We start from the raw sequence: 15326 nt of genomic DNA, 5'->3' as shown, positions 1-15326 counted from the left end.
AAAGGCGAAGCAGACTTACAGTAGATAGCTTCGACAACTTGAATTTACATTACAGTGGTGAGAGAGAGAGAGAGAGAAAAATGGCGATGGTGGCATCTCCAAACCCAGAGACAGAGACGGAAACGAACCCTAATAACGCTTCCGATGGTCTAAATCCTTATGGGACCCCAATCGTTTGCCTTATGAGGTTCGCTGGCGACTCGGCCGCCGGTGCTTTCATGGGTTCAATCTTCGGTTATGGTTGGTTCATTTTCTCTCTGTTCGACCTCTATCCGAATAATTTCTTCTGTATTAACTTGATTTTGTACCTGGTTCTATATTTATTTTCGTTATCTGTGTAGGAGTTTTTATGTTTTGCATTGTTCAGGTACTTTCGTTTTGAATGATTTGATCTTAAAGGGTTAGATTGTTGCTTGGTTACAAAATCTTAAGTTGGGTATATGGTTATGAGAATTATTTTCTTGTATCTGTGTTTACTAATTTGCTACAGTAGATGACTAAATGAGATTTAGGGTTAGTCTGATGGTATTCATGATCATGGAAATGCTTCTGCTGTTCTCTCTGATTAAGTTTCAATGTTTCAATATGGAAATTATACTGGTGGGTTAATTTGTTCTACATTCTGCATAGAGTAAATTTTTGGTGTCTCATACGTGGGCTGGAACTGGGAGGGAGTAATCTGCTTTTATTTATTTATTTTTGTCGAAGAACCATTGTTTGAGACTGCCAAAAAATTTCATCAGAAAAACACCACGCTCAGTTGCTCACAAGTTTAGAAAATCATAGTTTGCGTTTGACAATTTCTAAGCGTCAGAACTTTGTGGGGTATCTACCCACCAGGATATTGAATTTTGAGACAGGTAATGGCCTGAGTTTGGTGAAAAATTAGTTCATGGCTGAGTCTAGATAATTGGCTTTGTACTTTGTATCTTGTTGGAAACCTGTGGAGAGGATTAATATCTGTGTTGGTCCTGTGTGGGTTTTCAGTAAAGTCTGTGACCTATTTTTACCTTTTTCAGTCTGAGTGTTGACACCATGGGGCTTAGTTTTGTGACCCACCTTCACCTTGGATAACTATTGACTACCATTTTGGGTGCATGATTAGTATGCTCAAATCAATCTAGGGAATCCCGGGCCTTATAAATTCTAATTAAATACCTGATTCTCTGAGGCACGTCGAACTTTTTATTGTGCTACATCCATGTCAATGTTGGTTTTTAAATCTAGTTCATATTTTTTGGCCTCTGCTCTGTCTCTTTTACTGGGGACAGCACCTTACTCTCAGATGGTAGACAAGCGCTTTTGGTTCGATACCTAGGCTTTTGAAAGGTCATTACCCAAATGATGAAGGTACACAACAGCCTTTGTCATTTGAAGGTGTTAGATGTGCTGACTTCTTAATATTTGGGGGGTGGGGATTTATCTACAGCATTCAGTTCATATAAGCTTATTATATGCTTTTAGATTCACAGTTAGGATTTTGGATTAAGTATTCAGGATGTACCTAATAGATACTAAAATGAGGGGAAGTTGAAAGCCTGTGCCTGGTATGAGTGTCTTTTTATACAAGTAGATCTGCATGGAACCGATTGGCAGCTTTTTTATGTAAGTTATTGTCACAAATTGAAAACTGGGGATGTTATAACATGGTTACTTTTATGGTTTTTTTAAAACAAATGATACGGCTATATTTTTCTAAGTAAGAAATTTTGGACATGGTCGTATCCTTCAGGAATAAATGTTTCATAGTGGTATCCATTTATGGAGCAAAGTATAATCTCTTTGTTGCTTGAGTAAGATCTACAAACTACTGGCTTGTTTGCCTTGTTTTGCTTATTGTTGATCTTGTAGTTCACTTATAAATGTTCTTTGAGGTATATATTTCAGGTTCAGGATTAATAAAAAAGAAAGGCTTTAAAGGATCTTTTGCAGATGCAGGATCTTCTGCCAAGGTAGTGGAGCTACAACTGTCCTATTAAATTTAATACCTGAATGGTTTTCTGTGATTCTTCTGTTACGTTGCCAATGCTGAACTTTTAACTTAAAATATTTGTCTTCCATTGTACCCATCAGACATTTGCAGTTTTATCTGGAGTTCATAGTCTGGTTGTCTGTTTCTTGAAGAAGCTGCGTGGAAAAGATGATGGTATGGGATTGCAGGCATGGAATTAGTAGACTGCATGCATGGTTTCTCCACTCTAATGAAATCTCATTGTTCTGAAATGTAGTCATAAATGCGGGTGTAGCTGGATGCTGCACAGGCCTTGCTCTGAGTTTTCCAGGTACTTGCAATTCAATCTTTGAAATTAGCTGTATGATTGTGTACATATCAGCCATATTGTGGCATATTTTCCTTAAATGGTTGATATGTGTTTTAATGTCTAATCAGCATGCCTGCCACAGAAATTTTGTAGCTACTACTTTCATTTGCAGATTTATGCATGCACTTGCCCTAGTCGTGTATACACATGTACACGAATTAACAAGCTCAGAACTACATCTGCAGTTGAGACTGATTTGTGGTGATAGAAATTTTTTTATTGTTTGGTGCTTTGGTTTATTGCCACATACATAATGTAGCAATCAGAACCCTGACATCACAAGAATCTTGATGGAGGAGCAATATGAGGGCCATTAGCTGTCTGAAAAATTAAACTATATCTTGATGGAGGGGCAATACGAGGTCCATCAGTCATCTGAAAAATTGAATTTACTTCTCAATCCCTCTATTTAACCGCAGTTAGTGATGCCCTAAGACATGTTCCTCTGTGAAGGCTCTTGCACTTCTAGCAGAACTCAAGTAGCAAATGTCACCAATGGGTATTTATGACAAGTGCACAACTGTGCACAGGTATGAATGCAAGCAAACTGGGTTTGAGCTCTATTACCTGTTTTTTATGCAGGTGCACCACAGGCTCTTCTTCAAAGTTGCCTTACCTTTGGGGCCTTCTCTTTTATTATTGAAGGATTGAACAAGCAGCAGCCGGCACTGGCACATCCACTCTCAATGAGCAAGAGTAGCGTTACACATAACGTTCTTCCTCCGTTTACACTTCCTCTTCCCAATGATTTAAGAGAAGGCTTTGTTTCATTTTGCCAATCCTTGAAACAACCCAAGAAGGGTGGGCACCCATTCACCAGCTAGAAGTCTCTGGTTAGCTAGCTATTTCGGGGCGAAAGTATGTCTTGTGGGCAAGTGCCATCTACATTTCCATCAGTTTGATTGGGAGTCGGAGGCATTTATGCCAATGCATTGGGGGTATAGGATTGAGTTCAGAGAACTCAACCGGTCCTGACAGTTGGTGCCGTGCGTGTGCCAATGTTTGTTTTAAAACGTTGCACTTTGTAAATTGAGAGGAGGAATGTGGAAAACATTATTGTAAGCTGAATAATGAAATAGGCTTCTTCCATTGTGATTTTGTACCTGTCACAGAATCAAAATGTCAATTTAAGGCTAGTTATGCTCTTCTTCTTGGATTTTTTAATTGTTTACCATTGTGAAGCAAAAACCCTGATTCATGCATGGCTGCTGTTGGGTGCATGTTCAACCTTAATTCGTCCCTCACTAGAAAGAGTATAATTATGGTATTCAGGTTTATGCCTAGAGCCGACTAGATATCATTTGATCTCATCATCACCAATCAGTCGTCAATACCTGACTGATTCAATCACTGTTGATCATATCGGTCAAGGTATTGGATTCATGTCTAGATCGGCACCTGATATGGGTTATAAACCTGCAATTCATGATTTAAAGAATTGTCATTGTATCGGCTGATCCCAAAAAGTGGTTCAGCTAGAGTTCTTACATTTGCATGGCATGCAACATTCATGTTTGGTTTAATGCTAGGATGAAGAGCAAGGAATGCAGCTAATCACTCTCTTTTTTTCAAAGATTTCTAGTATGCAAATAGCAAATATATCCATTAATGCTCAAAACTGATGTGTTAAGTCAGACTAAGAATTAGTAAGAAGAATGAGGACACCAACCCATGTAGTGATTCCAATGAGTACAGTTATCAACCAATTGTATCATGGAATACACCCAAATGGAATAACAGAGTAGCAATTCAATCGTGCCAAAGGTGCTAACAGACCATTAATACAACAATTGCCTGCAATGTATAGCTTGGCTAAGGGGGAGTCGTTCTCCTTATTAAACTCCAGAAGTTTTGATCCCAGACAAAGGTTGTAGAGGGATCTAGCAGAAAGCTTCATCTCTGGACTTCTATATGTTTTTGCTCCATTAAAAAACTTCCATCTCTCGATTTTTACATGAACCTTCAACAAGCCATCATCTTTCATAGCCTGTAAGCACATATTCACTCATGTTTCTGCTTCAGAACCGGGTGATTTTATGAACTCCTCTTGAGAAATGGTTCCACTCCTTTCAATCAAAACTCTTGCTTTCCTTTAATTTGCATTAAATTATAAAACTTTTTTAAGTACTCCAAAGCTTCAGAATTGTCATTGCAAACCTTCCACAATGATGCAACCTCTCCTTTGGAAACAGTACCCCAATCCTCACAATCATCAAGAAATCCAAGCAGCTTTGAATAAAATGAATCGTAATTCATTAATAAGAAAGGAACAGGGAGCTCAGAACCTATCCTTTCTAGCTGAATCAGGGTTAGAACCTCAAACACCTCATCTAGAGTGCCAATCCCACCAGGTAGAGCAACTACAGCTGTACGATCTGAAGCAGCATTTCTCACTGCAGCATCCACAAGCCCATGTTTCCTTGCAGAGAAAAACCTGCATGATACGAGCAGTTGCTGCCTGTTAATGACTAGTCTAAAACCTTCTTGGTATGCCTACTAGTATTTTGAATTTCACCTGCAAGTAAGATAGGTTTCAGGAGGTAGGTATGGATGGAAGTTAGTGGCTGTCCATTCACCAGCTTCTCTGCCGATTTTAAATCCACCCACCGGCCTTCCAGCTTGAAGAGCACCTTTAGTAACAGCATCCATGAGACCAGGACCAACTCCTGTCCATGAGGTGCAGTCCAAAAGGTTTGCAATCTGTTGAAAGAAGTTCAATATGTTCACATTCACCATGGAATAAATTCTCTAAAATGAAACTTATAAAGCAGATAAACTTCTATGATGTACGGGTGTTAATTTATTTGTAATTTTAAATACATCAATACCTTGACAAATATCTAGAGTCAAAATATTTCAAACAGACGTGGTAAGATTGGGGGGGGGGGGAGATTCAGGACCATGTGACTTGCCTCTTTCCCCAACTCCATTGCTTGCATGTAATGTGGATGATCTGGGCCCATTCTTGAAGAACCCAGATAAACGACTCCCCTCCCAAGTTTTTGTATGAGTTCATAGCATCTCTCTATCTCTTTCCTTACCTTTAAGCCATAAAACCACATTACTGGGAAACATTATCAAAAGTTCATCCTGCTTTTAAAAAAATGCAATTTATTATTCACAATAGAGAAATGGAATCTTTTATTGACTACTTAACAGAGAAGAAAAACTTGTACAAAGATGGAGAATGAGCAAAAGCAAAGAACTATTCTATTTCTAGTGCTCCTGTAGTCCTTTGGATAAATTGCAGCATCAACAATTCTGGGAAATGGCTGAAGTTCCCTAACACTAGCCATGGCAAACAGCAAGGGTGTGTGTTTGGGGGGTGGGGGGGGGGGGAGGCATATTGTGGATGGTGCAGACAAGGAAACACAGGGATGCACCAGCCAGGGACCTAATTCACTTAGATATCAGAACCTGTTCCAGTTTAATGACTCTCGACGAAAGCCCAACAAATGATGTGGCTCATTAATCGTAAATCAGAGACAGACTACTTGCATTGACTGCCTTGGAAATACTAGCTAAGCAAGAACTAGTCCTGAGGTTGGGTTTCAAAGTCCACCTTACTCCCCCACCGGATAAATAAAATAAAATGAGAATCAGTCTTGAGAGTGACTGTCCTCCTTCCTGTTATCCATCAATTCTGCAACTAATTCAGTTGGAAACTTTAAATCTTTCCATCCAACATCCTGAGCCCATTGGCCTGTGGCTGGCATCTACCCTTGGAGAAAGTTTTTCCCTTCAAAAACTAAAACAAGGTCATCCTTAATGTGTAAATATTTCTTCCTCAAATGGACAAATTGGATCACATCATTCTTTCAAAAGCAGTATCTAGGTTGAACCATAAAACTTCTTCAGAATGTTTATGAAGAAGTCTGAGGTCTTCTCTGAACCAGTAAGACATGTTCAGCACCCCAGAAAATCAGAATGAGGGTGTCCGTCAATAATGAACCATGCAGCAACATTACACCCCCTCACAAGGAATTAAGATCCATTTTTAACATTCAGCCCAGATTGCACAAACAATGACCATTATTGTGCAGCATCCATAAGTGCCCTAATTGTTCACTCAGCATTTACCAAATCAGCTTATACTAAGAACTAGTCCCATAACAATGACCGTTGTCCTCTGAAGAAATATCAAAGCCTAATCTGCCCAGACATTGAAAGCAAACCAAAGGCAATTTACAGTTCCAACACACCTCCAGTCTTAGCCATAGAAAAAAAAAAGGCCGTTACCCAGTGCACAAAGGTTTCCCGCACTTAAGCAAGGTTCTGGGAGGGTATATAGGTAGACAGCCTTACCCCCTTTACGGAGAGGCTGGTTCCCAGGACTTGAATCCGCACCACTGCGTAGGTGGAAAGAGCCCTTTGCCATTGTTCCAAGCACGTTACCCATTGCTCCAGTTTTAGCTAACATACCATATTAAACCCAACCTGGAGAAACTCTAAACTTTATAAGTCAATTTGTATTCTGGCAAGCCTGTGATCACAATTGCCAGATAACCCCCACAATAGTGTTGCATTAAGTCTACACCAGAAATTGCTCTTCTGTAAACACTGCTCTAAAGTGACAAGGCCCAAAATGGAACAGAACAGAACCAAGAAGCCTCCCAAATGGTACGTTGTAAATGGAAAAGATGAGGATATGAAACAATGATTAATTTTTTTTCAGCTCAATATATATATATATATAGTTTCCTTCTATTGATATTCACCAGGTGATTGAACAGCCACGCTTGCAGTTCAAATGGAGATTGAACATTTCAATCGACGCATGGGTTCAACAAAGGATATTCATATGAAATGATAAACTTTTGATTTTCCATTTTAACTAAACCAATTAGAAAGAGATTCAATTTATCCATATCCCATCCTCCCCCCTTGAGATAAAGAGAGAGATCCGATTCTATTAAACCTCTCATAATGCCGACTGAGAAGTATCTATGTGAATTATTTTCTTGCAATCACAAGGCAAAATTAAGACAAGTACAAAAAAGTGCAGTTGAAATGTAGAGTACCATGAACATTTAAAATTACTACAAGGAAGAACTCTTTTTGTATTATTTTTATAGGCACTGCAAGTTTGCTTAAGTAACTCTAACATGATCTTCTCTGCAGTTGCCATATTGGGTTTTCCCCCCCTTATTTCTAAGAGGGGAGGGGAGGGGGAGTAATGTAGTTTGATCTTACAGATATATGGAGTTATGGACAGCGGAAAAGAAGATAACAGAACTACACCTAGCCTGAATATGAAAGAGGACAGAAAAGAGCAAAAGGAAAAAGGGTTTACTTCAAGGTACTCCTGTTTTCAAGTTTCAAAAGTCAATCATAGCTACCTTGGTTTTCAACAGGTGATAAGAGAGCAATTGGACAATCACTCCCATTGGGCCTTCTTCATTATTAAACTACTACATAGAAAATATTCAAGAACACAAGGAAATCTAAAGGGGCAAAGAAAAGGCACGAAATAGGGCTACCTCATTCGAGCTTGTTCTCTCTTCAAAGTCAATACACTCGCGCTTGCAAAATGAAAGCCTTCCAGACGCTGGCCTGTACTTGTGAAGTTCAAGTTTGGATCTCTGACTTGCCCCATCATTGACAAAATGAAATTTTGCAATCCCTTTATTGGTAATATGATCACAGCGGAGAGAAATATGCGAACCCACAAAACCCATCATTGAAAATGCCATTTTGAGTTCCTACAATTTCCAGAGAATCAATTGACTCTTCTCACATGAACGGGCTTGCCCCAGCTTCTTCTTTTTTCCTTGCTTGAGTTACCTACTCCGATATACAGCAGAACCCAAAAAATCTCTCTCAGCAAAGCTTCCTCCCAACCAAATGGGTTCGGTTAAACGAACTCTATTCTATCGCTTCGCCATTCAAGTCTCTCTCTGGGAACAGTTTTCTCTTTCCCCCTCTTTTATTGAATTTTTTCCTGAAACATATTATCTGATTTCTTGAACATTGGAGAGATTCTGGGTATAGAGCATAACATTCTCTTCTGGTGCCGATGCTTGTAAGTTGTAAGAGATTTCCTTATTCTCCAACCCAGAAGGCCAGAAGGAGTGGGAGGTTCCTTCGGTCTTTTTCCCAGTTTAGCTTTTAGCCTTTCTGGCTTGAAAGTCATGCGGACGCATGGATCAAGGGTGGAAAGTCTACACTCTACAGTTTACACAGTTTCCACCAAAAAAAAAAAAACAGTTTACACAGTTTAGGACTTGGGAGCTTGCAATTGTGGTGGGCTAAGGCAAGCCCAAAAAGTTTAATGGAGAGTGGCAGGTGTAGTTGGGTTAGGGGTGTCAAAACCTAAATCGAGCCGTTTGAACCAACCGAACGTGATTGAACAAACCTGAAGTCCTGAACTGAATTGATTCTCTATCGGTCTGGTTTTGATTTGGGGAGTGAAGAAATCGGTTGAAACTAGGACCACATTGGACCAACTGAAAATTGGATCGAAACCAATACAACCAGATAGGGCACAAGACAGAGCATCATACATTAGTCCAAGGGGGCAACATAGTTGGTGAGCAACGAACATGGTACGAGCCGTAAACTCGAATATCCTAAATTCGACTCCCACTAAGCACACCTTGGGCCACTCACACGGGGTGTTTAGTACTCTTCATTGCTTTCGGTAAAAATTGAATGGTTCTCATTCAACCCCAGTATGACCCGGTTCATGCGGTTGTAGGGTCAGTATGAGCCCTCGGGACTAGTCAGGCCAAAAGCCTGAATACCCGTTGTGAAAAAAAAAAAAAAAAAAGAGCATCATATAGGAGGGGCACGCAATTGTACTCATGCTAGCTTCGGTTGTGTTTAACTCTCTTTCCTCCTTTGAAATGACCCTCCTCAGCTCCTGTATGATGTCTTGCCCCGCACCCTCACTGGTGCCGCGGGCTAGCTAGCCGCACATGAGTGGTGAACCTATCCCTCTCTTTATTAAAATCGTCAATAATATGACACTTGTGGTGGTTGATGACTTTGAAACTTACAGAATTTGAGATCTTAGAAGAATGGATGTCCCACCTTGAACTTATGTTATTTCAAGAGAGAGAATAGAAAGAAAAATTAGGTGGGGAGTTGCTTAGGAAAACGTCCAAGGCTCCATAAAGAGATTAAAAGTCCAGGAAAGCAACTTATATATAGAATATCTTCCTTCTTATGTTTAAATTGGTACCTAAAATGATTATCAAATTTTACAACCAAGTAAATTTCTTCTAATAATCATGAATTAAGGAAAGTTAAATAGATATTTTGGGAGATTACGTAATTGTATGCGTAAAACACACGAGGATATGAGAAACAAAGGCTTTAATAAGTCAGGTTGAAGACAATTATTAGCATAGTTGGTTGATACCTTGCCAGTAGAGTGTAGCATCCCAGGAGGAAAGACTATCCAATTAGTACTCATTAAATAAATCGAAAGTTGTGTAAAGCCTCACCAACTCAGGCTTAAAATTTGGAAATATCATTCCACCTTGCGAAAGAATTTTTTAAATGGGCATATTTAGTTTTGCCACATAGAAGAGTGATGTGGTAAATTTTATCATCCATATAATGATTTGATTAAGTTTTGAATTTCAAACTCCAATACCCCCAAGTATGATCTCATGCATCCTCTTGGTAGTCTCATAATTCTCTATCTCTTATTTGTATTTATTTACTTGATAGCTTTGGTTTGGTTTGAAATTTCACATATAAGTACATGACGATTTTGTCTATGTATCCACAAAATTTTGGCCCTATCTAACATTATGCCATGTAGCGAAAATTAACCAATATAGTGAACTTAAAAATTGTAAGTTTACTTCTTTTTTTTTTTTTTTTGTTTTTTTTTTTTTTTTTTTTTTTTTTTTTTTAATACCTTATAAGTTAACAAACTAATTTTCTTAGTGAGGATAAATTATGTCATTTCATTTAAGGGAAGTGGTTCTTTGCTCACAAGTGCACTCTTTGTATCTATCTCTGACCTTTCTAAATCAAGGGGTAGATATGTCTTTTTACATGAGGGAGGAGAGAGATAAACACATGGGAGCATTGGCATAGGCCACTCTACCCGACAAAATTCTTTTCCTTTCATATCAATATTGCATTAAATAACATTCAATTTTTCAAAAAAAAAAAAAATCAACTTTTTTAAACCCTTTTTATCCCTACATCTGTACTGTGTACCTTTTAGGAATAGGAGAAGGGCAATTAAAATTAGGTTACAACTTCTTAGTTCACAACTTTGGTGATAACAAAGTTGCAACCACTATGAAATAAGTTTACTTGAGATGATGATTGGTCAAAGGGGAAGTGTTTTTTGTCTAGGAGCAAGGCTCTTACGCCTGCTCAAGACAATTATACATTTTTGGTTCAATCTAAGGGGGTTAGCGATGTCATTTTATAAGGAGTGAGAGAAGGGTGCAAGCACGGAGCCATGCTCCTAGACACATGGTTTCAAGTATCAATATTGTATCGTAACAATATTGGTTGAGACCAAGACTCGATCCCTGACCAATCTGGATTGATTACCCTTATTGTTTTAAAAAAGAAGCAAGGACAAAACCGACCGATATGCGTCAATCTGATCAATATCAAATCAGTATCGACAAATACTAATACCAATACCGATATCATCCCCTAAATCCATGCCTAAACATGAAACTTTAAATTTAGGTAAAGGCCTCTCTGAGCTCACTGCGAAGAATACACTAGCACCCTCTATCTTCTGGATTCAACTCCTCTGTGGCGCAAAATGGTGTCCTACGTGCATCCAAAGGCCATAAAAGCTTTGGCACAGATCCTAAGGCGTTTCTAGGTGTTGGATGCGCGCCGCACACCATGTTGCACCATGGAGGATCCAAATCCCTATCTTCCCCCCCCCCACCTCTCTCACATGAAATGACCTCCCTACCCTTTATGTATGAAACTGTTTCGCCACTCCTTGTTGGTGTGTTTCCTTCGGGGTCTTAATGCACAGTATTGGCATCGGTATCGGTTGCCATTCATACTAATACTAATATGGATCAGCAGATCCCTAAAACATCAATATGGAGATTTTTTAGGCTGTTTCGCCTTCCCTTGTTCTGATACCATCAATACGTTATCAGTCAAATATCGGTTTCATCCACAGCCAATCTGATCCTAAATCCCGATAGCTAAAACTTTTTTTTTTTTCATCTTGAATATTATCTGGGCCCGGGGCATATACCTAAAGGCTAAAACCATAGCTCCCCTGCAGCTTGCTGCATTGCCTTAGAGCACCTTCTCTTAATTGAGTTATAAAATAATAAAAAAAATTGATAAAAAATATATATATATATAGAAAAATGAAAAAATTTTCCTTCACCATGCAATGCACATCACCACCAACCCATGGCCCATCTGGGCCAAGGGGAGACTCGGTCCATATGAAAAAGACCCAATTTTTTTTCCCACCATGGCGAATCTCCTACTCAAAAGTCTCAAACATGAGGTTGAAGCCAAGAACTTGGATGGAAACGAGGAAGAAAGTCATTCTACGCAATCCCTTCTGTTAAAAAGTGTTCAAAAAAGAAATCCATTAAAAATCCTATAGGAATGATTCAACAGAACTACCAACCCAACCCAAGTTTCGACAAGGAGTAAGTAAGGACTAAGGAGCAATACCAACTCCCAAGTCTTTCTAATGAAAAGGTAGGCGCCATTGATTAATTTGGCTTTCTGGGCTGGTTTCACACTTCCATGGTCCGAGTTTAATGGTTGAGAGAGTCCAGGAAGAAAAGAGAAAAGAGTAGTTGAGCTCTAGCCATTTGGGAATGGAAGAACTAAGAAGAAAACCACAAAAGTAGAAGTTTTTTAGACGAAGAAGACAATCACAGGCCTTGGAAGTACTTTCTTGTCCTGACAGTTTATCTACTCCTGAACTTAACAAAATTTCTATAATTCCATGAACTAATAGTCAACAATCCCCTTCATCTTCCTCTTCTTAAATACCCATTATCCTTCAACACTCTTCCAAATACAGAGTCTCATTTTGATCCCCAGGTACCAAAGGAAAAAGGGCTTGAATCGATTCCTCTATCATTACAAAGATTTACAGAGACTTCTCAGCCCTTTATCTTATCTGGGTATCATCAATTCCCCTGTTTCAGGCTTTCACCTCTTGATATTTAGAGCTCAACATGGCTACAACTTTCAGACCTGTTTTGTTGTTCTGTGTTCTTATATCCTTGTTTTTCTCATCCTCTGCTCAGTCTTGCTCAAGCTATACCTTCAATAGCAACAGAATCTTCAGCAAGTGCAGCGACCTTCCTGTCCTCAACTCTTTCCTTCATTGGACTTACAATTCATCATCCGGAACCATCGATATTGCCTATAGACAAACCGGAGTCTCTTCATCTCGATGGGTTGCTTGGGCAATCAATCTTAAAAGTGCTACCGCGATGGCTGGAGCTCAGGCTCTAGTTGCTTACCAACTTAGCAATGGAACCATGACTGCTTACACATCCTCTATAGACAATGACAGCCCAACGTTGCAGCAGAGCAGCCTGAGTTTTAATGTCTACAATCTCTCAGCAGAGTTTCTGAATAGCGAAATGATAATCTATGCAACTGTGGAGCTCCCAAACAATAGCACTACTGTGAATCAGCTCTGGCAAGATGGTCCTCTTTCAGGGACCACTCCTATGGGTCATCAAACTTCAGGTGATAATATAAAATCCTTGGGAAGTATTAGTTTTCTGTCTGGACAATCCACAGCTGCTTCAGGAGGAAACTCAAGAGCCAGAAGAAAGAATGTGAGTATTCAATTTAAAGATCTAAATTGATTTCTGTAAATACCCAGGTATCATTGGTGGGTTCTCAAATTCCATCTCTAGAATTCTACTTTCCTATCATTAATATGATTTATATGGATTTCTTCAGGTTCATGGGGTGTTGAGTGCAGTCAGCTGGGGAATTCTAATGCCTATTGGTGTTATTATAGCTAGATACTTGAAGGTGTTCAAGTCTGCAGATCCTGCCTGGTTTTATCTCCACATTGCTTGTCAATCCTCTGCATATATAGTTGGGGTTGCTGGATGGGGATTAGGTCTCAAACTTGGTAGTGAATCTTCTGGCATTCAATATGACTCTCACAGAAACATTGGGATTACCCTATTTGTTTTTGCCACACTTCAGGTACAGACACACCCACTCTCTCTCTCTCTCTATTTGTCTCACAAACCCACCTGGGCCTGGTTAATCTCTCTAATCTCCATTGATTCCTTAACAGCTTTCTAATAGAAATGTTGGGGTATTGACAGGTGTTTGCTCTGCTTTTGAGACCCAGTAAAGATCATAAGTACAGGTTGTACTGGAACATTTACCATTGGTCAATTGGATACAGTGTCATCATCCTTAGCATCATCAACATCTTCAAGGGTTTTGATATTTTGGACCCTGAGAAGAAGTGGAAGAAAGCCTATATTGGTATTATTATCTGTTTGGGCATCATAGCATTGATGCTGGAAGCCATTACTTGGTTTATTGTTCTGAAGAGGAGGAGGTCAATCAGCACAGAAAAATCTCACTCTGGTGTGAATGGGGTGCATGGGAATGGAGATGGTGCTAGGCCAGGAGTCTAGATTAGAGAGAGAGAGAGAGAGAGAGAGAGAGAGATAGAGAGATGGGCCCACTGATTTTTTTCTTTTACTCTTGCTATTTATTATTATTGAGGTTCTCCTTACGTTTGAAGCTATTCTTTTTAGTTGTGTTTGGTTTGTATTTTCGGAATAGATTCTGTCTAGATCACATTCTGATATTTGATTCTTATCTATCGTCCCACTTTAATGCGTTTTAGACCTGGAATCTTTTTTGAAAATTCATACCAAAAAAACTGCTTGGGAGTGTAGGGTATTATTTGGGAGATGGTTATCATATTCCTTGTGATGCATGTATTTATCTATTTCTGTACATTTGGGATTCTTATTTTTATATAAAGTTTTTCTTACTTGGATCATGAACTAGGGCTTCCCATGGATCAACCAATCTAGTTGATTCCAATCCCATTTGTAAAACCATGTAACAGCAATGTCAAATGAAAATTTCCAGCAAACCAAACATAATGTCAACATCAAAGTCAAATGAAAAAATCTAACAAACCAGAGTTTTTTAATCTGTATGGGTTATTACCAATGACTTCTGATAAATCCCAATTAAACACAAGATGAAGCTTAATAGGACTGGGTCTGTGTTGTCTTGGTAGATATATAGGGCTAAGAGGTCCACTTTTTTTTTTTTTTTTATTAATATATTTTAAAGCATGTACCTAACCTGATTGATCCTGTCTACCAATCTTCAACTAAGAGCACCTGCAACTATTGAGTAGCTCTTCACATCAAAAGAAAAACAAACACATTGTAGAATAGAAGGAGGACAAATTTAATTCATTGACCAGAAAAATTTATCCATGAGAATATATAACTTTGACAAAGGCTGCTTTATGACAACAGGATCTTGGAATTTATTTAGCATGTTTAGAGAAACCACTTAAAATAGAAAAGGTGCAGCTTCTTATCGTTAAAGTGTTGAATCATGAAGTTGTAACTTTATTTTTCATTGTCTCTATTTTTTTATTTTAAAAATTATTTGATACAGTATTTTAAGGATAAAAAAGGATTTTCAAAAAATTGAGAGTTATTTAATTTATGGTAGAGAATTCCCTAAAAGGCAATTTGAGGGCCAACTTGTGTCTGGCACAGGTCCATGCTACCTTTCATGCTTTTTTTCCCTTAATGTGTTATTTTCGGTAGCACCTAATGTGTTATTTAATGCAATCTTTATATGAAATAACATGATTTACCTATTTTTCCTTCAACTACAGTATAGTAAAAAAATTCAACCAAAAAAAAGCAGTTAAATTTTCCCAAAATGCAAAACTAGTCCAGGCATGTTTTTGTATTCCTCATGAAGCTTTCAGAGTTGGGACCCCGATTCAAGTAGAATTGGCAATAGGATAGGTCTTCACCGATTCAGATCAAAATCACTGAGAAT

General features: G+C 38.7%; 3 protein-coding genes across 4 annotated transcripts; 2 read left to right on the top strand and 1 right to left on the bottom strand.

Annotated features, from left to right (window-relative positions):
- Positions 1-6: 6 nt before the first annotated feature.
- On the top strand, positions 7-3457 carry LOC122092846 (chloroplastic import inner membrane translocase subunit TIM22-2-like). The gene is made up of 5 exons (XM_042663142.1): positions 7-240; positions 1888-1952; positions 2074-2146; positions 2229-2282; positions 2904-3457. Exons 1-5 carry the CDS (start codon positions 81-83, stop codon positions 3143-3145), a joined length of 594 nt encoding a protein of 197 aa, XP_042519076.1. The 5' UTR covers positions 7-80; the 3' UTR covers positions 3146-3457.
- Positions 3458-3900: 443 nt separating this feature from the next.
- LOC122093405 (probable cytokinin riboside 5'-monophosphate phosphoribohydrolase LOGL10) lies at positions 3901-8520 on the bottom strand. 2 transcript variants are annotated; one of them, XM_042663742.1, is made up of 4 exons: positions 7802-8515; positions 5234-5362; positions 4837-5021; positions 3901-4755 (listed from the first exon to the last, which is right to left on the bottom strand). In XM_042663742.1, the coding sequence occupies exons 1-4, from the start codon at positions 8012-8014 to the stop codon at positions 4395-4397; spliced, it is 888 nt and encodes a 295-aa protein (XP_042519676.1). In that variant the 5' UTR covers positions 8015-8515; the 3' UTR covers positions 3901-4394. The 2 variants fall into 2 exon arrangements, with proteins under 2 accessions (XP_042519676.1, XP_042519677.1); XM_042663743.1 differs by lacking the exon at positions 5234-5362 and having other exon boundaries at positions 7802-8520.
- Positions 8521-11940: 3420 nt separating this feature from the next.
- On the top strand, positions 11941-14246 carry LOC122094203 (cytochrome b561 and DOMON domain-containing protein At5g47530-like). Its single transcript, XM_042664931.1, has 3 exons — positions 11941-13090; positions 13218-13472; positions 13598-14246. The coding sequence occupies exons 1-3, from the start codon at positions 12476-12478 to the stop codon at positions 13916-13918; spliced, it is 1191 nt and encodes a 396-aa protein (XP_042520865.1). The 5' UTR covers positions 11941-12475; the 3' UTR covers positions 13919-14246.
- The last annotated feature ends 1080 nt before the right edge of the window (positions 14247-15326 follow it).

The sequence above is a fragment of the Macadamia integrifolia genome, chromosome 11 (assembly GCF_013358625.1).
Source record: "Macadamia integrifolia cultivar HAES 741 chromosome 11, SCU_Mint_v3, whole genome shotgun sequence".
Lineage (NCBI taxonomy): Eukaryota > Viridiplantae > Streptophyta > Magnoliopsida > Proteales > Proteaceae > Macadamia > Macadamia integrifolia.
This window is presented reverse-complemented; position numbering and strand designations above follow the sequence as displayed.